This window comes from Bos javanicus, chromosome 5 (genome assembly GCF_032452875.1).
Source record: "Bos javanicus breed banteng chromosome 5, ARS-OSU_banteng_1.0, whole genome shotgun sequence".
Taxonomy (NCBI): domain Eukaryota; kingdom Metazoa; phylum Chordata; class Mammalia; order Artiodactyla; family Bovidae; genus Bos; species Bos javanicus.
Window position 1 is genome coordinate 96,793,173 of NC_083872.1, and position 24,200 is coordinate 96,817,372.

At 43.3% G+C, this 24,200-nt stretch overlaps 1 protein-coding gene across 3 annotated transcripts in view; it reads left to right on the plus strand.

Moving 5' to 3' along the window:
* The window catches only part of GRIN2B (glutamate ionotropic receptor NMDA type subunit 2B), a 511,560-nt gene that overhangs the window by 462,938 nt on the left and 24,422 nt on the right, over positions 1 to 24,200 (plus strand). For all 3 annotated transcript variants that reach the window (XM_061417791.1, XM_061417794.1, XM_061417790.1), the window contains 3 exons: positions 17,874 to 18,034; positions 19,828 to 20,015; positions 22,814 to 23,052. In XM_061417791.1, coding sequence (XP_061273775.1) covers positions 17,874 to 18,034; positions 19,828 to 20,015; positions 22,814 to 23,052 — 588 coding nt within the window. The remainder of the gene's footprint in view (positions 1 to 17,873; positions 18,035 to 19,827; positions 20,016 to 22,813; positions 23,053 to 24,200) is intronic.

Here is a 24,200-nt window from a genome sequence, read left to right on the forward strand (position 1 = left end):
AAGTCTGTGTCTCTTTGCCAGCACCCACAACTTTCATAAGAATACCTGCACAGTGACTGCCATCTCACAGATCTGTCTGGGGGGTCGGCATGAGTGGACAGAGGCTGTCACACCTCTTTGTAATGGTCTCACCTAAGGGGAGGTTGAAGAAACACCACCAAGACCACCTGTCAGGCACAGGATGGCTTCAGGGTGAAACTCAAATGCCTCAGCCCTTCTGCCTCTGTTTCCTTCATCCCTGTGTTATCAGAATCATCTCCAGCTCTGTCACATTTTTGCTGCCAAAGAAATATCCACACGCATTGTCAAGTCCTAATTTGACAAGCTCTCCTGGGATCACAGCTCAGATGTATTTTTTGAAGGGAAAACGGAGACTGGGCCAAGAAAGATGTCCTCCACTGCTGTGAGGACATATTAACTCCTTATTCACCAGGGATACCAGAAGAGCACCAGCTCTGAGCATCAGTCAGTCTCAACTGTGTTGCTCGGTAATACATTCACCAGTAAGGAGGACATTTTGAGGGATTTTTAAAAAATATAATAAATAGCTTTATTTGTGCTATTTAATTCATTCACTCATTTAGTCCTTCAATCATTCATATGGAGAGCCACTAAGTCTCAAGTTCTGTTTTAAGCACCGTTTGGTGACACCGCAGTTACAGAGCAGATCACAGTTCAGTTAGTTCAGTCACTCAGTCATGTCCGACTCTTTTGCGACCCCATGGACTGCAGCACACCAGGTCTCCCTGTCCATCACCAACTCCTGGAGTTTACTCAAACTCATGTCCATTGAGTCAGTGATTCCATTCAACCATCTCATCCTCTGTCATCCCCTTCTCCTCTTACCTTTGATCTTTTCCCAGCATCAGGGTCTTTTCAAATGGGTCAGCTCTTTGCATCAGGTGGCCAAAGTATTGGAGTTTCAGCTTCAACATCAGTCCTTCCAATGAACATTCAGGACTGATTTCCTTTAGGATGGACTGGTTGGATCTCCTTGCAGTCCAGGAGACTCTCAAGAGTCTTCTTCAACACCACAGATCAAAAGCATCAATTCTTCAGCTCTCAGCTTCCTTTATAGTCCAACTCTCACATCCATACATGACTACTGGAAAAATCATAGCCTTGACTAGATGGACCTTTGCTGGCAAAGTAACGTCTCTGCTTTTTAATATGCTGTCTAGGTTGGTCATAACTTTCCTTCCAAGGAGTCTTTTTATTTCATGGCTGCAGTCACCATCTGCTGTGGTTTTGGAGCTCAAAAAAATAAAGTCTGCCACTGTTTCCACTGTTTCTCCATCTATCTGCCATGAAGTGATGGGACCGGATGCCATGATCTTTGTTTTCTGAATGTTGGGCTTTAAACCAACTTTTTCACTTTCCTCTTTCACATTCATCAAGAGGCTCTTTAGTTCTTCTTTGCTTTCTGCCATAAGGGTGGTGTCATCTGCATATCTGAGGTTATTGATATTTCTCCCGGCAATCTTGATTCCAGCTTGTGCTTCCTCCAGCCCAGCATTTCTCAGGATATACTCTGCATATAAGTTAAGTAAGCATGGTGACAATATACAGCCTTGACGTACTCCTTTTCCTATTTGGAACCAGTCCGTTGTTCCATGTCACAGCAGATCACAGCAGTGATCATTATTTTTTGTTTGGTTTTTTCTTTTTTTGTTTTTAGATGAAATAATTTAAAGTGCTTATTTTTGAGAAGCAAAAATCAAGAAAAAAAAAAAACAGAAAAAAATCTTGTCCTTCATATGGCTTGTATTCTAAAGGGGAGGGGGCAGAAAATGAAAGAAAAAGACAATTATATACTATCTTATGGACAGAGGTGCCTGGTGGGCTACAGTCCATAGGGTCGCAAAGAGTCAGACACGACTGAGCGACTTAGCATGCATACATATACTATCTTAAAAGGTGTTCACTGCTGCAGAGACAAGTAAAACAGAGAAGGGAGAGAGTGTTGACAGAGGAACTGCAGTTTGAAGTCAGGTGGTCAAGGAAGGTCTCTGACCTGAAGTTAGTGAGGGAGCATTGGGTGTGTGGGACTTCTGGGTGGACAGCAGAGCAGGCTAAGGTGGGAGGTTGCCTGGTGTGTTCTAGGAACTTCCAGGAGGCCAGGGTAGCCTCTCGGGGCCATCGAGGAGAGCCATGGGAGTGGAGGATGGGGCTGAGCCCCTCTGCCACATCCTCTCTTTCCTCCTTCTCAATATGGAGGCCAACTTAGATTCTTTCGAGGCCTCTACTTAGGTGTCTTCTCCATATATTCCTCCCATTATTGTCTCCTGGAAATTGGACAGACCCCCAGTGAACATTCCAGCCCAGACCTCTAATGTTCTTCAAGCTGTTGATTTAGCTGCATAATGATACCTAATGCTGCATCCTTCACCAGCCTGACCATGCCCCGTGCTCTGCTCAGGGCTCCTGCCTGGACACCAGCACCGTGGTCCACATTCGCATGTACAAATTTTCTTTCCAACTTTCCTTGAGACACCGAGCCTGGATCCCTCTGCGTCTTTGCTCTTGTCTTGAGTGTCTTCACTGCATGTCTGCCTGTATAAACCTTGGCCCATCTGTAGGGGTTGCTGCATTGCTGCTTTCTCCCTGGAGTCTCGCAATGATCTCTGCTCCTCTAAACCTGCAGAGCCATTACTTTCCTTTTGTCCCACTTGGAACTTGGTATATTCCTTAGTCATTGGATTTTTCTACTCTACATGTTTGCTGAGCACCTACTCTGTGTATCTAGAATTCTGTGATGTGTTTTGCAGTTAAGGGTGAGGACCCTGGACTGGAACCCTTGCTGTACTAGTTTCTAGCTAGGTGATCTTATTCAAGTTACTTACCTCTCTGGGCATCAGTTTCCAGGGCTGTTATCTGGTGATAATAATACCTTCCTCACAGGGTTGAAGGCTTCTCAGGTGGCACTAGTGGTAAGGAGAATTTATCTGCCAATGCAGGAGATGCAAGAGACACTGGTTTGATCCCTGGGTTGGGAAGGTCTCTTGAAGTAGAAAATGGCAACACACTCCAGTATTCTTGCCTAGAAAATTCCATGGGCAGAGGAGCCTGGCATGGGGCCAGCAAAGTGTCATACATGACTGAGCACGTAGGGTTGATGGGAAGATTAGTGAGTTACTATATGTAAATCGTGTATGCATTAACATGGATGTGTTAGCTGTGTCTGTATTGTCTTAACAGTTTTATTTCCAGTTGAACTATAATGTAGGAATTGTATCTACTGTCCCATTTCATTTCAGATTCTCATTTCAGAGCTCAGCGACTTATGTATGGATGTTTCCCATGAAATGTGTGTTGATGCTGATACTTTATGGCCAGACACCTAAGACCTCAGGGTACACTATGATGTGGTAAAGTGAATACAGGAATCAGCCCACCTGTTCTGCTCTACCAGCTCAAGGACCAGACCTCAGCGAGCTAACATGAACTAGAATGCTACTGTTTACTCTTATGACATATTTTAGGAAAATATTTATTAAGGCTTCTAGATGCAAATTTTGCAAAATACAAAAGAAGTGACTGTTTTACAATGAGAAAAAAAAAAAAAACTGGTCATTAACTCCTTTCTAGGAATCCAACGATTTTCTTTTCTACAAGCTCTTGTTTTGGCCATAGCAGGAGGGTAGTGACAGGAGGTGAGCCAGTACTGTGTCCTCCATCACGCTCTGCCCTCTGCAGCCTGTCATGGAGCCCCAGCTCCATGTTGAGCTCAGAGAGGTAAGGGCTGCCTTCCCCAGAGGCACAGCATCCAGAGTTGTGAAGACTACTTACCAGGCTTCTTAGAGCCAAGGGCAGGTTTCTTTTTTAACTTTTTATTTTGTGCTATGGTATATCTGATTAACAATGTTGTGACAGTTTTAGGTGAACAGTGAAGGCACTCAGCCATGCATATACATGTATCCATTCTCCCCCAAATCCCAGTCCTGTCCAGACTGCATCATAACATTAAGCAGAGTTCCCCGTGCTCTATACAGTAGGGCCTTGTTGGTAATCCATTTAAAATACAGCAGTGTGTACTGGCAACATTAAGTTCATTCTCTAAGTCTATATCTTTTTGTTTTGTAAGTTGACTTGTATCATTTCTTTTTAGATTCCATAAATAAGGGGTGTCATCCAATATTGCTCCTTCTCTGCTGCCCTGCTTCACTCAGTTTGAAATCTCTAGGTCCTTCCATGTTGCTGCAGATGGCATTATTTCCTTCTTTTTAATGGTTGAATAATATTCCATTGTATAAGTGAGGTTTCTTCACGTGCAAATTTAGATGTGTTTGCCACTGTAGACAAGCATAGGACTAATATTAATAGCAAGAGAAAAAAAGAACAAAAAGACTAAGGTGTTAGGTTCTTCCTGAATGCTAACTCTGTTTGTGACAGTAGCAAAATGGAATCTATTTCTCCAGGTACCCAGCAAGAGAACTGAGTTGATTTGGGCAATTTGATGATATACCTGTATCTTCTAACTACATTCTGTGTTATTGTTGTCACAGTAATTGTTAATCAGTCACCTGTTCCAAATGAATTTTAACAATATTCTCTCCAATGAATAACGTAGAATGAAATAGAAAACCAAATTTTTTTCCTCCCCCTTCCATCAGATTCTAATTCTCATGAACAGCCTGCCTTTCTAATCTGTCACTATATATCCACAGCCAGCTTGTTCCATGGCAGGCCCTGGGTGGCTACCCTGGGCCCCAGGTTTGAAGTGGAGGATCTGTAATGAGATGCTATTCATTATTTCTGCTCTTAGAACACTGTCGATATTCAGTTTCAGAGCTAAGTGGTTTGTTTATGAAGTCGCTTAGTTAATAGAGGGTGGAACTCAGTTTTGAATTAAGATCTTCTGAGCCCATGACCCATGTTCTGGCTTACTGTTCCATCATTACACTGCCTTTTCCGGCTAAGCACATTGTGCCTCCTTTCCGCATCTTCCCGAGCACTGATGGATCATCAAACAGTAAAGGTCAGACCTGCAAGGAGTCTGGTCTGTGTTGTCATCTCACCTTCTTCTTCTTTGGACAAACAAAGGGTCACCGATCACCACGGAAGAGGACAGGAACCACTTTCTCCAGCCATTCCCTGCCACCTTCGGGTGTTGCTTAGAGTCTGAAGTCACACATACACACACAACTACATCATCCTAGATAAGCTGTAGGATAATATTATGGAAGGAATGAGAATCAGGCAGAATAATAAGATAATAATAGTGAATGTACCTACTTTACATGGTGGTTTAGTTACTAAGTTGTATCTGACTCTTGCGACCCCATGGACTGTAGCCCTCAGGCTCCTCTGTCCATGGAATTTTCCAGGCAAGAATAACTGGAGTGGGCTGCCATTTCCTTCTCCAGGGAATCTTCCTGACCCAGGGATCGAACCCAGGTCTCTTTCACTGCAGGCAGATTCATTACCAACTGAGCTAATTTACTTTATAATTCATGGGAAAAATGGAAAGGTCAAGAGAGAGAAGAGATGCAAAAAGAGGTGCACTTGAGGGAGGAGGTCCCAGACAGGAGGGTGACTCATGACCAGCTCCCACTCCCAGGTATTTACCTTCAGTGAAAATTTATTTTCATACAAAACCTTGTACATCCATGCTCCATTCATGATTATCCCAAACTGAAAGTAACTGAAATGTCCTTCCATGGGTGAATGGATAAACAAACCAATGTACCCACACAGTGGAATTCTACTCAGCAATAAATAGGAATGACCTTCAGATACAAGCAGCAGCATGAATGAATCTCAGGGGCATTATGAGAAGTGAAAAGCCCGTCTCAATAGGTTACATGCTGTGTGATTTCGTTCATAGGACAGACATTCTGGAAAAGACAAAACTGTGGGGACAGAGGACAGAGCAGCGCTCGCCAAAGGTTAAAGGTGGAGGGAGAACAACTCTAGACAAAGAACATACAGGAGTTCTTGGAGGTGATGGACTTGTTCTGTGTCCTGTCCTGCTGCTGGTTACAAGATTCTGTACATGGTCAGGGCTTCCCTGGTGGCTCAGTAGTAAGGATCCACCTAACAGTAAAGGAGACATGGGTTTGATCCCTGGTCTGGGAAGATTCCACATGCCTCAGAGCAGCTAAGCCCGTATGCCACAACTCCTGAGCCTATGCTATAGAGCTTGGGAGCTGCAACCACTGAGCCCTCGTGTCTCAACTACTGAAGCCCGAGCACCCTAGAGCTCATGCGCCTCAACAGGAGAAGCCACCACAACGAGAAGCCCATTGTGCAACTGGAGAGTAGCCTCCACTCACTTCAACTAGAGAAAAGCCCGAGCAGCAACAAAGGCTCAGCACAGCTAAAAATAAATAAATTTTTAAAAAGATTCAATGCGTGATTAAAATTCATTGAATGAATGGGGAGTTATTGTTTAATAGGTACAGCGTCTCAGTTGAGGAAAATGAAAGATTTCTGGAGATGGATGGTGGTGATGGTGCACAACAGTATGAATGTATTTAATGCCACAGACCCGTACATTTAGAAATATTTAAAATGGTAAATTTTATTGTTAGAACAGAGGGACAGCTCTAAGAAGATTAAATGAGTGCCAGATACGTTTTTTCCTATGAATAAATAAAAGTAGCGCAAATTCTTGTACTAAAAGCAAAAGATTCTCAGATTGGATCCCAAAGCAAAACCAAACAATCAATAATGGATTAAAAGACAGATCGATAACAAAAAAGAGTCCATTTTATGTACACGTGTGGGCTCAGGCACTTCAGTCATGTCCGACACTTTGTGACCCTGTGAGCTGTAGCCCTCCAGGCTCCTCTGTCCGTGGGATCTCCCAGGCAAGAATACTGGAGTGGGTTGCCATTTCCTTCTTCAGGGGATCTTCCCGACCCAAGGATCGAACCCTTGTCTCCTACGTTGCAGACGGATTCTTTACCGGCTAAGCCACCTGGGAAGCCCTCATTTTATGTACGGTGATGGTGGTGTTAGTCTCTCGGTTGTGTCTGACTCTTAGCAACTCCACAGACTGTATATTGATAAAATGAACGAATAACTAGAATAACAAAATTCGTAGAACTGTACGTCAAAATAAAGGAAGTCAATGATAAAACAGTCCTGTGAAAAAAGAGGGTACTGATGCTAATAACAGCGATGATGGGATGGGACTTGGGTAGGTAACGTGCTCCCCACCAAATTCTGCCGTTCTGCCACCTCCTCTTCATTAGCACATCACCAAATGCCACCCTTGCTGCCTAAACCTTCCCACCTTTTCTCCTGGGTGCCTCAGACGGCTGAGCTGAGCTGCATCTGGGCATTGATTCTTTTTGTGATTCAAATGTTAAAGCAGGAGTGCTGGGATGAATATTTATGCATGGGATTGTCAAGCTTTGCAGACAAAAGCCCCCAGATTCTGTGTCTCACGTGGATGGACTCTGCAAACAGGACGTTACAATATCCATCTCTGCAAGGTCACAGTGCTGGTTTGTCCTAATTTGCATATGCTGATGGGACTCTGACTGAAGGAGAAAAGCCATCTTTCAGGGTCCCCAGCTACCCCTGAAGGGACTTACTGCCACCTCCTCCTTTGATTTGCCTGCTGTCATTCCCAGGATCTAATGCTAAGGAACCTCATTGGACTGTGTCTAGTGGTCAGCACAAAAGCCTGTAGAAGGGTTTGTGTTTTCTGTTTTCCTGGCATCATGGCCTCAAAACTTCCCTGTGAGGACCTGTTTCCTCTCTCACTGTGGGAACAGAGCTGGACGAGGAGTGTCTTACAGTGGCTGTTCAGTCGCTCAGTCGCATCTGACACTTTGCAACTCCATGAACTGCAGCATGCCAGGCTTCCCTGTCCTTCACTCTCTCTCCAACTTGGCTCAAACTCATGTCCATTGAGTCGGTGATGCCATCCAACCATCTCATCCTCTGTCACCCCTTTCTCCTCCTACCCTCAATCTTTCCCAACATCAGGGTCTTTCCCAATGAGTTGGCTTTTCGCATCAGGTGGCCAGAGTAAGTAATGGAGCTTCAGCTTCACCATCGGCCCTTCCAGTGAATAATCAGGGTTGATTTCCTTTAGGATTGACTGGTTTGGTCTCCTTGCTATCCAAGGGACTCTCAGGAGTCTAGCACCACAATTCAAAAGCATCAGTTCTTCAGCACTCAGCCTTCTTTATGGTCCAACTCTCACATCCATAGATAGCTACTGGAAAAACCATAGCTTTAACTATACAGATCTTTGTTGGCAAAGTGGTGTCTCTGCTTTTTACTACACTGTCTAGGTTTGTCATAGCCTTACTTCCAAGGAGCAAGTGTCTTATAGTGGAGGGTTCTTCTAATGGGAAGGGACATTCATGCCCCACCTCCACCCTTCCAAACCCAACCCACTCCTCCAGCTTAAATCCAGCCTCCTTTAAGAGCCATCCAGGAAGCCAGGTTGCGGCACTGGTGTACACCCTGTGGTCCTGATTTTATCTAGCTGTGCACGTGGTATCTTTCACAGTCTTGGGTGGTAGGGAATTATCTACAATGTTCCTGCTCTCCTTGTTTTCCCTGGCACCCAGACCCTCATCCCAGTGCATCTCCTTCTCGGCTCCTGTCACTCTCCTTTATCCCTGCATGCCTCAGGACTCTTTCCAGCACAAAAACCCAGTGTTGACACTCGGCCAAAATTCTCTGGTTGCTTCTGATAATGATGATGATGACAGTTATAATAGCTAATCTAGTGTGTTTAACTTGTGCCAGGCACTATGCCAACATGTTGCCCAGATTAATCTGTTGAATGGTAAGAAGCCTAATGAGGTAGGTAGCATTATTAGCCCCACTGTAAAAATATGGAAACTGGGGCACAGAGAAGTTAAGTAAGTTGCTCCAAGTCACACAGCTATCAAGAGACAGAGCTGGAGTTTGAACTCAGGCATTTTGACTCCAAGGGTTCTACTGTTTCTTTTCCCTTAGAGCATGGACTTTGTGCAGAATTCACTTCCCATTGGGACCCAGGCACCGCCTCCCTCTTCAGCCCCAATGCCTTCCGTTTACCACGGCCATATCTGTTAGCTTCCAGTAATGACAAATGAGAGGTAACTCAGCAGTGGCCACAGGACTGGAAAAGGTCCGTTTTCATTCCAATCCCAAAGAAAGGCAATGCCAAAGAATGCTCAAACTACCACACAATTGCACTCATCTCACACACTAGCAAATTAATGCTCAAAATTCTCCAAGCCAGGCTTCAGCAATACATGAACCGTGAACTTCCAGATGTTCCAGCTGGTTTTAGAAAAGGCAGAGGAACCACACATCAAATTGCCAACATCCACTGGATCATGGAAAAAGCAAGAGAGTTCCAGAAAAACATCTATTTCTGCTTTATTGACTATGCCAAAGCCTTTGTGTGGATCACAATAAACTGTGGAAAATTCTGAAAGAGATGGGAATACCAGACCACCTGACCTACCTCTTGAGAAACCTATATGCAGGTCAGGAAGCAACAGTTAGAACTGGACATGGAATAACAGAGTGGTTCCAAATAGGAAAAGGAATACATCAAGGCTGATTATTATCACCCTACTTATTTAACTTATATGCAGAGTACATCATGAGAAACACTGGGCTGGAAGAAGCACAAGCTGGAATCAAGATTGCCGGGAGAAATATCAATAACCTCAGATATGCAGATGACACCACCCTTATGGCAGAAAGTGAAGAGGAACTAAAGAACCTCTTGATGAAAGTGAAAGAGGAGAGTGAAAAGGTTGGCTTAAAGCTCAACATTCAGAAAACAAAGATCATGGCATGTGGTCCCATCACTTCATGGGAAGTAGATGGAGAAACAATGGAAGCAGTGTCAGACTTTATCTTTGGGAGCTCCAAAATCACTGCAGATGGTGATTGCAGCCATGAAATTAAAAGATGCTTACTCCTTGGAAGGAAAGTTATGACCAACCTGGATAACATATTACAAAACAGAGACATTACTTTGCCAACAAAGGTCCATCTAGTCAAGGCTATGGTTTTTCCAGTAGTCATGTATGGATGTGAGAGTTGGACTGTGAAGAAAGCTGAGAGCCAAAGAATTGATGCTTCTGAACTGTGGTGTTGGAGAAGGCTCTTGAGAGTCCCTTGGACTGCAAGGAGATCCAACCAATCCATCCTAAAGGAGATCAGTCCTGGGTGTTCATTGGAAGGACTGATGTTGAAGCTGAAACTCCAATACTTTGGCCACCTCATGCGAAGAGTTGACTTATTGGAAAAGACTCTGAGAGGGATTGGGGGCAGAAGAAGGGGACAACAGAGGATGAGATGGATGGATGGCATCACTGACTCGATGGACCTGAGTTTGAGTGAACTCCGGGAGTTAGTGATGGACAGGGAGGCCTGGCGTCCTGCAATTCATGGGGTTGCAAAAGAGTCGGACACAACTGAGTGACTGAACTGAACTGAACTGAATGACAAATGCCCAGCCTCTCTCAGGGCCCTGTGTCTAAATCCGACTGCTGTCTGTCTAGAAACCCTTCGGCTCCTCTTGCCCTGCTAGAAGACTCTCCCTTCATCTCTTAGCCCTGGGCCTTCAGCCTTTGTAGGCCTGTTCAGGACAGCGCCCTTTGCTCTGGGCTCCTCTGTCACTGGGACGTGATTCTGTGATGCCCCGCACGTGGCTCCTGGCCCACCAGCCACACCAGGCTTGTCTCCTTGTCTGGCCTTGGTGTTTGCTGTTCCCTGGACTTGCTACGCTTTCCCCTGATCTTCACATGCCGAGTTCCTCCTCTCATCCAGGGCTTTGTTCAGATGCCACCTTCTCAGACAGGCCTTCTCAGGCCAGCTGGGCTAAACTCGTTTTCCTGCCAGTCAGTCACTCTGTGTCTTGTGTCCAAGCTGCGTCAATGTCTTCCCAGAACATGGTTTTCACTACTTGAGATCACCTGTGGGCTCGTGATCTATGGCTGCACAGCAGTCTACCCTAGCACTTGGTGGCTTAAGCAAGAGCCATTTCATTGTATTTCTCCAACTTGTGGGTCAGATATGTGGGCAAGGTTGCCTGGTGCCCCGACTGGAGTGTTTGGAAGATTGTGTTCAGCCAGGCCTGGAGACAGAAGTGCCTACACATCACAGCTCTGGCATGGAGCCCATGGGGCTGTTGACTTCATACAGAGGCCCAGGTGGAAACCACAAGGCTTCTTATGACCAAGCCTCAGAAGTCCCAGAGTGTTCTTTCTGCACATTCTGTTGGTCAAGCAAGTCACAAGCCCAGATCAGAATTAGGTTCATAGAGTGTAGGCCTCATCTCTTATACAAGGACTGGAAAAGAATCTGTGGCTGTGTATTGGTCAACTACGCATTATAGTTTATTTTATTTTTGGCTGTACTGGGTCTACATTGCTTCATGCAGGCTTTCTCAAGTTGCAGTGAGCAGGTGCTACTCACCTTGCGGTGGTGTCTCTTGTTGCAGAGCACTGGCTGTAGGGCATTTGGGCTTCAGTAGTTACAGAGCAAGGGCCTAATTGCCCTGGGGCATGTGAGATCTTCTAAGACGGGAGTCAAACCTGTGTCCCCTGCATTGGCAGGCAGATTCTCAACCACTGGGCCACCAGCACAGTCCCCAGTCCACTACATTAAAAAAAAAATAAAAAGGTTTATTATCTGTCCCCTTTGTTTACAGTATGAACTCCTTGAAGGCAGGTTCTTCCTCTCCTGTCACATTGCATCCCCAGCACCCAGAATATGGTGATAGATACTGTAAATACATGCTGAATGTCTATAAGAATGAAATAATGAATGAATGAAAAGGTAAAGGATGAAAAACTGAATGAATGTTTACATCCCCCTCTGGTATGTAAACTTCCTGAAAACAAGAGTCTGATGTTTTCATCTTTGCATCCTCATAAATACAGGCTCTACACTATTAGATGCTCAGAATATATATTTATCAAATAAATGGAGGCATTTAAACTGTTATCATTAAAAGAGTTAAGAGAGTTATTCTCAGCACATTTATAGGTGTTGAGTATTAGTAGCTGCTATGAACAAATTAATAATGCCGTATACATAGTAAAATCAGTTTATGTATTTAATAAACAAGCAAAATGGACCAGATCTCCACTCCCTTGTTATTGTTCAGTCGCTCAGTCATGCCCAACTCTTTGCGACCCCAGGGACTGCAACACACCAGGCTTCCTTCAACTTCACTATCTCCTGGAGTTTGCTCAAACTCATGTCTATTGAGTTGATGATGCCACTTCCTTGACATCTTGCCTTTCCCCTTTCTCTCTGAAGGCTGCAGAAGGGCCTGTCTAATGGAAGGCATTAGCCGGTACCACTCCAGGGCCCCCAAGTCCCCTCATCTCTGGGCTGGGGTGGAGCCTTGTCCTTGCCTCCACACCTTTCCCCTCCCTGATAGCCAAGGCTCACTCACTTTGAGGTCATTAATGTGGGGGCTGAGATGGTCATCTGAGCCTCTCAGATGGCTGAATTCTGATTCCCAGCAGCTCTCCAGGAGGATCAAGTGAGATTACAGGTCTCTTAACATTCTGCCCTTGGGTGAGAGCCTGCTTACAGTTATGGCTGGACGCCCTGGGTTGAACCCTGAGAGGGAGTTGGCATCTGATATGCCAGGAAGGGAAGGGTGCCCTCGCCAGGTGGCCCCACATACACATGCATAGAGTTCCTTGCTGGTGAGCAAAGGTAGGACCTGGCGGCTGGTGTTTGAGCCGTGGTCGGAGGACTCAGCTCAAGGGTCAAGCCCTATAAGCTGGTCCTCCTATTTCACTCCGTGGCCTGGAACAACTCCTCGCTTTCTTCAGGGCCTCAGTTTTCTCATCTGTGAAATGAGACTGATCCCCAAAATTTCTTCATTTCTGTGTTTTTGTTCTCCTCTCTCTGTTTTTATGGGGCTCCCCTGATGATTCAGCAAATAAAGAATCTACCTGCAATGCAGGAGACACAGGAGACCCGAGTTCGATCCCTGGGTCAAGAAGATCCCCTGGTGGAGGAAATGGCAACCCACTCCAGTATTCTTGCCAGGAGAATTCCATGGACTAAGAGCCTGGCGGGCTACAGTTCATAGGACCACAAAGAGTTGGATACAACTGAGCAACTAAGCACATGTTTTTATAATATAGAGAAACATTCCAAGTTCAAGAAAGCTCTGTAATAGCCAAAGGTGACTAATAAGGAATAACTATATAAAATTCATGCTGGTCTCCTTGGTGTATTGGGGTCTTTAATTTTTAAAAAAAATTTTTTCTCAGAGTCCTCCCTGTTCCATGGATTTTAAGACCCCTGGTTCTGGACAGTACTAAGTTTTACTCCTTCCCCAAACCCCAAGGAGCACTGACTGCCGTTCGCGTAAAACAAGTGCCATAGAACACCTCACAGCTTGGAGTAAGTTTTATTATTGGGCATTTATTGGAAACATCAAGGTGGTATTTGGAAGATCCTTCCTTTTCCTTCTTCCTTGCTAAAAATAAAGTTCTCCATGGCCATTAATTTTAGTGAAATTCAAGTTCCAGTGACAGTGTTTTAAAAATATAGGTTTTATTTAAACTTCACCAATCTGGGACAAGAATTTTTCAGAGGAAAAGGCTGGCTTACTTCTTCTGCTCTGGCTGATTCTGGGGTGATACACTCACCCGTTTGGTCCCCAGACTGGCCAAATTTAAGGAACAAATCAGGAAACAGGAGTTTTCCATCTTAGGGGACATAATCTAACATGGGACAGTTTTAGGTATGAGAACTTCACCCTCATGGAAGCAGTTAATAGTTTTGAGAATTTACCATGTGCCAGATACTGTGTTAAGTGATCCTAGATATTATCATAATAGTAATTAAAGACAATACTTCCAGGAAAATGGGGCTCCATAAAGTTAAAGAACTAGCCCATGTTCATACAGTTGGTCAAAGAACTGGAATTGAAATCCAAATTGTCTGCCTTTGAGACCAATGCTTTCCATAGGCCTGTGCCTCCCATTCTTCTTGTGTTGGCTATTTCTGACTATTTTCTTACAGAAGATGCTGTAACCACAGTCTTGCTGTGTTGTTATATAATCCTTTAGTTCTTTAATAGTTTTAAACTGTTTTCAGAGATTTTTATCTCGCCGGTGTCTTGTCTTTCCATGATCTTAACGGTGCCTTTCAAAGAGTTCTTCATTTTAACAAAGCCCAACTGACTTGCTTTTGATGGTGGATTATACTTTTGGTGTCATATCTAAGAAATCTTTGTCTAACTCAAGATGACAAAGCCTTTCTCTTATATTTTCTCCTGGACATATTATAGTTTTAGGACTTGTATTTAGGTACATTGATCCACTTAGTCTTAATTTCCATATATCTTGTGAGATGTGGAATGAAGTTCTTTTTTTTACACATAGAGTTCCAATACCACTGGTTAAAGACTGTTGTATCTTTACTGAATCGCCTTTGTACCATATGTGATGATCTGTTGAGGGCACTCTGTTCTCATGATCTCTTTACTCTCTCTGTGTTAATGTCCCACTGTCATGATGGCTACAGCTTTGTAAGTCTCAAAGTCAGGTAGTATGAGTCCTTCAACTTTGTCCTCCTTTTTCAAAATCATCTTGGATATTCCAGTTTCTCCATTGTTTCTTTAGTTTTTAAGTATTCAAAGATATAAAACAGCATCTAGAGGTCTAAAGATAATTTATAAATCAAAGTTAATAAAGAGTAGCACAGAAAATTTCCATAATCTAGCTTTATCAGGACATGAGGCCTTCTGGATATCACATTCCATTTGATTTGGTTAATCAAAAATTGTCATATCTATAGAGAGCAGATTTGTGGTTCCCAAGGGGAAAGGCTTGGTGGGGAAGGGAAGAATTAAGTGTTTGGGATTAGCAAATGAAAACTGTTATATGTACAATAATAGAAAAATAAGTCCCTACTGTATAGCACAGGGTACTACATTCAATATCCTGTGATAAACCATAGTGAAAATGAGATATATATAGATAGATAGATAGATAGATATATAATGAATGGGCTTCCCAAGTTGTACTGGTGGTAAAGAACCTGCCTGCCAGTGCAGGAGACATGAGACATAGGTTTGATCCCTGAGTTGGTAAGAACCTCTGGATTAGGACATGGCAACCCACTCCAGTATTCTTGCCTGGAGAATCCCATGGACAGAAGATCCTGGTGGGCTATAGTCCATAGGGTTGCAAACAGTCGGACACAACTGAAGTGACTTAGCATGCATATATAACTGAATCACCTTGTCGCAAAGCAGAAGTTAACACAACACTGTAAATCAACTCTACTTCAATAAAAATACTTTTAATTTGAAAATAATTATTATATCTATCTTACATTGACTACTGATTTTCAAAAAACTAGAATGTAAAAATTTATACCAACATTGTACTGGACACAATTTCAACTTTCATTGATGTTTCAGAAAATACCTTAGACCCTAGAGTATCTCAGTCATTGTAAGCATCAGTTCTCACTGTCCTAACAAAATGGGAAATTACTGATTAAAGAGAGCACATTTGGTTATATTGCTGCCTGCCATGGTATCTATGAATACTCTACTTTTGACTGGGGGACACTGTCTTTCAAATATCTGAAGTGTTACAACTGGCAGTTCTATGCATAGCATTCTGTCTCTTCCAATAAAGCATATTCGTATTTACTTTAAACTTGTTATCTGCTGGGAACCATGAGAAGTACTATTAATTAAGCCAGTTGATTTCTGATAATGTTAGCCATCACTGCTGTGGTATGACATTGAGCAGATAACTCGTCCTCCTTGGGCCTCTGTCTTCATTTGTAAAATTAAAGGTTTAGACTAGTTAACCTTGAGTGGTTCATACAACTCTAAAATTCTTTGACTCTTTTGTAGTATCTTTATTTTCTTAAAAATCACAACCCCTTAAAAGTAATTAAACAAAAACTCTTAATGGCAAAAAGCATTGTGGTAAGTCAGAAAGTAGTGATCTTTTGATGCATCTCAGATTACCTAACCCCACTGCATAACCTTACTTCTAACTACGGCCAACTCTAAGCAATGAAGATGGCATTTATGGTTACTGGTGCTGTGATATTTAGTGGCCCATGAAATCCCCATATTCTGAGAAGCTGTAAGTGTCTCACGTCAAGGGAAGGATAAAGGAGAATGGTTGTAAGCCCAGACAGCTCCAGAACTTCAGAGTACTCCTAAGTTAGACTTTCAAAGGTACCTTCAAAGATTTTTAAGATATCTTCACTTAGAAATGGCAACCCACTCCAGTATTCTTGTCTGGAAAATTTCATGGACAGAGGAGCCTGGCAGGCTACAGTCCATGGGTCGCAAAGAGTTGGACATGACTCAGTGACTTTCACTGTACTTCACTTAATATTGAAACCAAGTGGACTTTAAATATCTACATTGGCTTTCCTATACCAGGGCATAGCATATATGACTGTGAACTCCAGTCATACTCTAGCTGATCATTGCTGTCCTAATAGAATGAGAAACTTGGAGAGTATGAAATTTACTAGAGAATGTAGAATGTAGATATGAATTTAAACTGATATAAGAAGTCTTTATTGAGCACTTACTGTGTACAAGATTCTGTGTCATGTACTTCCAATGCATTGTATCATTTAAGACACACAACAATCTTGAAAAGTAGACATTACTGTCTTTTTATTATATATGAGGAAATGATGCACAGAGAGCTCCTGTTATTTGCCTTGGTGGCTCAGATGGTAAAGAATCTGCCTGCAATGCAGGAGACCTGGATTCAATCCCTGGGTCAGGAGGATCCCCTGGAGAAGGAACTAGCAACCCACTCCAGTATTTTTGCCTAGGAAACCCCATGGACAGAGAAGGCTGGCAGGCTACAGTCCATGAGATCGCAAAGAGTTGGACACAACTGAGCAACTAACACACACTCAGAGCCGGTCTTCAATCCATATGTGTCTCAATCTAGAGCTTCCTGACTACCTCAGAGACCAGCTCTCAGAACTTGGCCAGCTTATTTAGAAAGTAAATGAATTTGTAGTATTAATTACAAGGATCTAGACCAAGAACACCAAGTACCGATGACTCACTCTTGGGTAAACTTGATGGAAGAAAGAGCTCATAGAAAGTGTCCTGAAAAATTGCTCTGAGTTACATGAATGAGGTGAAGGACATGAATTGGCCCAGGGAGAAAGGTGAGATCATGCTGAGGGAACAGACTCTCTGAGGCCATGAAGATACAAATGCATGAATTGTGCTTTCAGGAAGCAATATACAGACTGCTCACTGCAGGGCAATAGCCAGAAACAAAGCTGATGTCATAGGGGTGAAAATTCAAGAGATTTCCCTTTATTATGCTATGCCCTGGCAATCCACTCTCAGTTCTTAAACACAAGAGGGAATATAATTAAAATTGCATTTGCTTTTACAATTTCTCCTACAACTCATGTAGGATACATGTGGGCTTTTAAAGCATCAAGGAAAGTAAAGACAGAATTTCTTAGCAAAACATATTTGCTACCCAACAAGTGATTTTCAGGAGTGCGATGTAGCTTGCCTTACATCTTAGAGACTTAATAGTCCAATGATGGGGCCTGGAAGCAGATTTCACACAATTTTCAGAAATAAAGGCAACCAGCCCACTGCAGTTAAGCTAATAGCTCATTCCCATCATCCCTGGTTTTGTGCAGTGTACATACACGGGGCAGACGAGAGTGACAGATTCAAGTCAGGGGTGGGCAGTTAGAAAGCTCTCAACAATATGGATTAAATTGAGTTGAATTGAAGTTCACTTTCAGATAGCAATTGCTACTCCTGAGCAAGGGCTAATATGTTTGGTGAACTCTCATTGGTCCCTTCCATGATAAATCCACAAATGTTAACTGAATATCTCTCCACATTTTCTGAAGCATTCATCTTCTCTGTCTCTCTTTAACTCTCTTTTTAGTTCCAGAGACCTAATGACTTCTCACCCCCTTTCCGCTTTGGCACTGTGCCCAATGGCAGCACAGAGAGGAATATTCGCAATAACTATGCAGAAATGCATGCCTACATGGGGAAGTTCAACCAGAGAGGTGTCGATGATGCACTGCTCTCCCTGAAAACAGGGTAAGAACTGCTTCCAAGCTCAGAATCTTTGCTGTGTTGCTCACATTTCTTAAACATCCATGTAATAAGATGGACCATCTTTGTTTGCCACACCAAGTTCAAGCAAAGAAGACTGCATTTGCATTTTGTGGGTCTCCAGGTTAAATTGATGGTATAATTCAGACCAGTGTATGGATATTCCACTGGTATGATTCACTTATATATATTTTCAACAATTTCTATTTTACTTGCATGAATGTAACAGTGAAATAAGAATGTAATAGATATAAAAGTCAAAGAGGAGAGTCAAGGCTAAAGTTCATGTGTTACACACAAAATAAAGACCTGCTGACCTGAAAGTGAAATTGATTTTGGTGTCTTATGGACAAGGGAGAAAGAAACAATGAAAAGGGTGAAAGCTTTTAGATAACAAACAGTAAGAATATGTTAATTGATCTCCAATTCCAACAAAATTGGCACTCTTTGATCCAGCTCTATAATCTAGGGTGGATTGTTCATTCAAAAGAACTCACAAACTGCAAATATGTTGGCTTACATAATCTCAGCCATGGCGGTTCCTTCCCTCAGAAGCCACAGCTGTGGAATAAGACAGACAGTTGAGCATGAGAGTTGTTGGAGTTAAGGTCTCATAGCTGATTTCCTGTGTTGTAGGATGACTGACAGCCCTTAGACCTTCTGGTGGCTTCTGTTCAGAATGAGCCTCCCAGAGGCATGTTTACTTAAATACTGTTAGACTCTGTCTTATTGTTATAAAGCCACAGCAGATTTCAGAAGGTGGGATTTGAATTTGGGGGACAGATGACTCTGGGTTGTCTGGCCCCTGGTGCAATCACAGTTCTCAAGCCCTTCAGAGCTTTGACTTTCTGATAGACACACTTCTAAAGGATACTCACGGACCTTTGGAAAAAATGTTGTGCATTTTGTCATGCCAGAAAGGGCTTCTTTTTTCTTAAGGAGGGGTAAAGCTAACTGAACTGCACTTGAACAGTGCAGGTCATGATGCCTGGCTTTCTTTCTTGCAGACCTCTCTATTACCTATATGAATATATCTGAATTTCTTCTCCATTTATTGTGTTTAAATATTGACCTGTACCTTCCTGAACTTGCCCCTAGCCTTTCCCCACTCCCTGCCTACTTCTCCTTGCAAAGCACTGTACATACAAAGAGATTCTCATATGTTTGGGAACATGAGACATCTGAATTCTCCTGTATGTTGCATTGGCTGTGGTTTCACGCATTCGCTGTTGACCTGAGCCTATAATGTCACCACCCCCAGCAACTCTCTCCTCTCCTTGTGCTGCAAAACAAAATACTAAAACCTTTCTGACCGCCAAAATAGCATTGCCCATCCAGTGCTCCTCGTCCACCTACGCTTATCCCCACTCTGGACTGTAATGAACTGAGAAATGAAAAATGTTATGTAAGTCTAACCCATGCTATTTGTTGCTATCATTGTGATGGTTCCTTTTCATTATTTCTGTTATTATTTTTATTGATTCCTTTTTACTCCTTCTCCTTTTCAGACACAGCTTATGAGTTGGCTCCGGGCCCAACTAGCATTCTCATCATTCCCAACAGGAGGGAAAAAAACTCCTCCTTTCAATCTGAAATCACAAAGAACCACCTGGGAGTTAGGCTTTAGCTTCTGGCTGAGTTCCACCTTGAGCTCTGCTTTGAACCAATTCTCCCCATAGTCTGCTGGAGTCCTACTTCCTCCTCTTAATGGCCCCATAGGTAGTTTTGGACTCGAGTTCCTCCACTGGACTTGGTTTGTTTGCTCCTTTCTTGCACAGGAAACTGGATGCCTTCATCTACGATGCAGCCGTGCTGAACTACATGGCCGGTAGAGATGAGGGCTGCAAGCTGGTGACCATTGGCAGTGGGAAGGTCTTTGCCTCCACTGGTTATGGCATTGCCATCCAAAAAGACTCTGGATGGAAGCGCCAGGTGGACCTTGCTATCCTGCAGCTCTTCGGAGATGGTGAGTTAAAGAAAGGGAAAGTGTCTACTTGGCCTCTTCCTACAGCCAGTCCAAAACATCAACCCTTCTTCCTTCCCCATCCCTCTAACCTCTGCATTTCCAGTAAAGCATTTCATAGTATGCTAGGACATTGGGTAGTATATGTTAGCTTTCTAAAGCTTCGTAATGAGGTTGTTGTTATTGTTCAGTGGCTTAGTCATGTCCGACTCGTTGCAATCCCATGGACTGCAGCGCACCAGGCTTCCTTCTCCTTCACTATCTCCCAGAGTTTTGCTCAAACTCATGTCCATTGAGTCGGTGATGGATGCCATCCAACCATCTCATCCTCTGTTGTCCCCTTCTCCTCCTGCCTTCAATCTGTCCCAGCATCAGGGTCTTTTCTAATGAGTCAGTTATTCACATCTGGTGGCCAAAGTATTGAAGCTTCAGCATCAGTCCTTCCAATGATTATTCAGGGTTGATTTCCTATAGGATTAACTGGTTTGATCTCCTTGCAGTCCAAGGGACTCTTAAGAGTCTTCTCCAACACCATAATTCAGAAACATCAATTCTTTGGCACTCAGCCTTCTTTAGGGTCCAGCTCTCACATCCATACATGACTACTGGAAAAAACAGTAGCTTTGACTATACAGACCCCTTGCTCTGGTCCCAGAGAAAGGGCAAAGAAATCCATTCATGGCTATTTGCTCAACCTTCCCTCTGCTATTTTGCCTCTCCCAGTGGAAGAGATAGGAAGCAGGGCCAAGTCCTCAGAGACAGACACTGGAAGGTACTCACTCGCCAGAGTGATTCCTTGAAGAGACAACTTGCTTTGAGAAAACCTAATCTCTTTTTTTTATTTTGCTCACACCTTCCACATCCCACTTCACTTTATTGTCTAAAGGACCTCCTTCTCCTGTTAGTCTCACAGAAGCTAATCCTATTACAACGAGCAGCCTGACTGTACTTGGCCCCACAGGCCATCAACCCAGCAGTTCCCCCAGTTCTGTCTGCAGAATCTTTGCTGGTAAGGAGAAGACAACATAGCTGGATTGGCAGACTCCAGGTGAGGTCAGTTGTTCAGTTAGGAAAATCATCCAAGTTTGATCCAAGAAATGAGCAAAAAGTGATTTGATGAACATTGGAAAGAGGATGGGGTTCTAGGTGGAGGGTTCCAAGCCTTTTTAGTGTAAGAGCTTCTGTCACAGTAATGTAGCTATCACTTCAAGGCAATAACAGGGCCTCTGTCCACAAGAAAGAGCAGCAGTAGAGACAATTTGCAAAAGTTACCGGAGCTTCATGGGCTTTCCGGGGGCTCAGACGGTAAAGAATCTGCCTGAAACGTGGTGGACCCAGGTTCAATCCCTGGGTTGGGAAGATCTCCTGAAGAAGGGAAAGGTAACCCACTCCATTATTCTTGCCTGGAGAATTCCATGAACATAGGAACTTGATGAGCTACAGTCCATGGGGTCGCAAAGAGTTGGACACGACTGAGCGACTAACACACACACACACACACACACACACACACACCAGAGCTCCAGTCAGACTATGCAAACAGATTTCACGTTTTAAGCCAAACTGGCAATTTTCTTCATGAGATTTTCAGATTTTTGCTTCTCTAGAGTCAGATGCATTCTCAGGCTCATGGTTTCTTTTATTTTCCTCTTGCCTATGATTTCTACATTTCTAGTTCCTAGTATCCACTGAAGTGGATCAAGGTTGTTGTAACCTGGCATGACTTGAATTAATCAAAACTTCTCTAAGCAGCATTAAAAGGAGGCAGGTCCGAATTTGGTGGTCTCATTTTATTCCAGCTTCCTCCCTTTTCCTGTGAATATTTATGTTTTCAACAAGAGATCAGGAAGTCTGAGGGCCTCTAGGGAATCAATCAATCTCTCCACCGATTTGTCTCTGTCTCTCCTCCCCCAACTCGATCTGCTCTGCACATTTTTTGAGAGCAATTTTCTGAATCACTTCTTCCATTATGTTGTTCCTCGCTGTCTACAAAAAAAAAATAAAACCCGTGCAAAGTGCTTAGTCTGATACTCAGGTGCTCAGCAATGTTTCATCAACCTTTTGTATTCAGCTTTTTTTTAACCAACTGTTATTGTTTTTGAATTGTTCTGCCAGCCTTTCCCAAATATGACTTGTGTTTTTCTCCTTCCTCCCCTTGATCATGCTATCTCTGATGCCTGGAGCCCCTTTTTGTACAATATCAATTAAAATTCACTCATTCACCATGCCCACCTCAAAATCCTACCTTCCTCGTGAAAACCCACTGGCCACCGCATCTACAAAATTACCCTGACTAATTCGGGAAGCTTTTGTTACATACAGCTTGTCATACTGATTGTTTATATACCCATTTACACTGGGTAGCTAGGGCTTACCTGGCTCAGACCGTAAAGAATCTTGCTGCTATGTAGGACACCCAGGTTCTGTCTCTGGGTCAGGAAGATCCCCTGAAGGAGGGTATGGCTGCCCACTCCAGTATTCTTACTTGGAGAATTCCATGGACAGAGGAGCTACAGTCCATGGGGTCTCAAAGAGTCTGACACAACTAAGCAACTAAAACTTTCACACATTCATACAGGGCACAGAGGTAATATCTTCTATCTTTGTATCATCTCTGGTACCCACATTGTGTTTTCATTGACCACTTGTTGAATAACGTGGTAAGTTTAACAGTATTAATAAAATTACTAACTTTCTCTCTTGGTTTTCTTTATGTCTCTTCCCCTCTCTCTCATGTTTTCCTTTCTTTTCCCAACACCCCTCTCTCTCCCTCTCTTCTCTCCTTCCTGCCCGGCCCCCAGGGGAGATGGAGGAGCTGGAAGCTCTGTGGCTCACAGGCATCTGCCACAATGAGAAGAACGAGGTCATGAGTAGCCAGCTGGACATCGACAACATGGCGGGTGTCTTCTACATGCTGGGGGCAGCCATGGCTCTCAGCCTCATCACCTTCATCTGTGAACACCTTTTCTATTGGCAGTTCCGGCACTGCTTTATGGGTGTCTGTTCTGGCAAGCCTGGCATGGTCTTCTCCATCAGCAGAGTAAGTGGTTTGATTTAGGTGCCTGGAACTTGGGAAAGGAAGTTTAGCCTAGTGCCATGCAAAGCAGAGAGTGCAGAGGGGCACTAACTCCAACCTGAGGCTGTGAAAGCAGGAAGCCACATCATGTACATTTCCCCAGGGGGTAGGATGACATCATTTCAAGTGGCTCAGAGAACAGGTGAAGCTGTTTTTCCTTTAAGAAATAGCTTTCTGTGTGGGGTTTGGGCATTTGGTTCTTAAAAAGAACTGGCAGATCTATCAAAATGAAACATTTGGCCTTTCCCCAGGTGCCTTTCATCACTATTAGTTAATTCTGCATAGGCTGGATTAATCATTTAATCCTTTTAAAAAATCACATTTCTGTATAAATCATGACATGTATCTCTCTTATTCTGACATGCAAATGTATATTGGTCGTTTCACCATCCCGCTTTATATTTTAACCATGTATGCATTTGGAGCATTCAGGAGGAGCTTAACAGAACTTTCAAAAATAAGTCCTGACCTGTTAAGAAATTTACATTCCAGAAACTTCCTTAATTGGAGCAAGAGTACCACTCAAGTCCTTCTTTATTTAGTTCTCTTCTACATGACTAGTCCAAAGTGAGATTTGGAGCACAGTGTTGAATATAAATAAAGGGTCACAGGGAAGAGTTTTTTTTTTTTTCTTTTCTTTACTTAAAAAAGCAGACTTTTTTATTTTGTTAATAAAGTTATGAGATTCATTCACGAGAAGTGAACTCAGATGTCCTCTTAGAATAGAGGTCTAGGCTTCAGATGTAACCAACTTTGTCTCTAATGGGGTTATGTAAGAAAATGGAGTACTCATTAAATTGTCCCATCTTTTGATCATTTTCCTATAGTATTTTAGTTCTAGAGAAAAATGTCCTCTCTGGCTGTGAGCTGCTTCAGGCCATTCAGTTACCTGGAAACAGGAGGCTGGGACTTGTGGTCCCTAAGCCACCTTTTTGTACCTCGTGGCGCTTCCCAAGACCCCAGACAGGGGCTGGCCACAGCACAGGAAGCCTGTAGTAGAAATCCTATTTGTCGCCCCTCGACATAATCAATGGCTCTGAAGAGGACAAGTGCATTTTCTCCTGGCCGTAATCAAGAAGGGTCAGAAAGGATAAGAAAGCAGGGGAACTCTC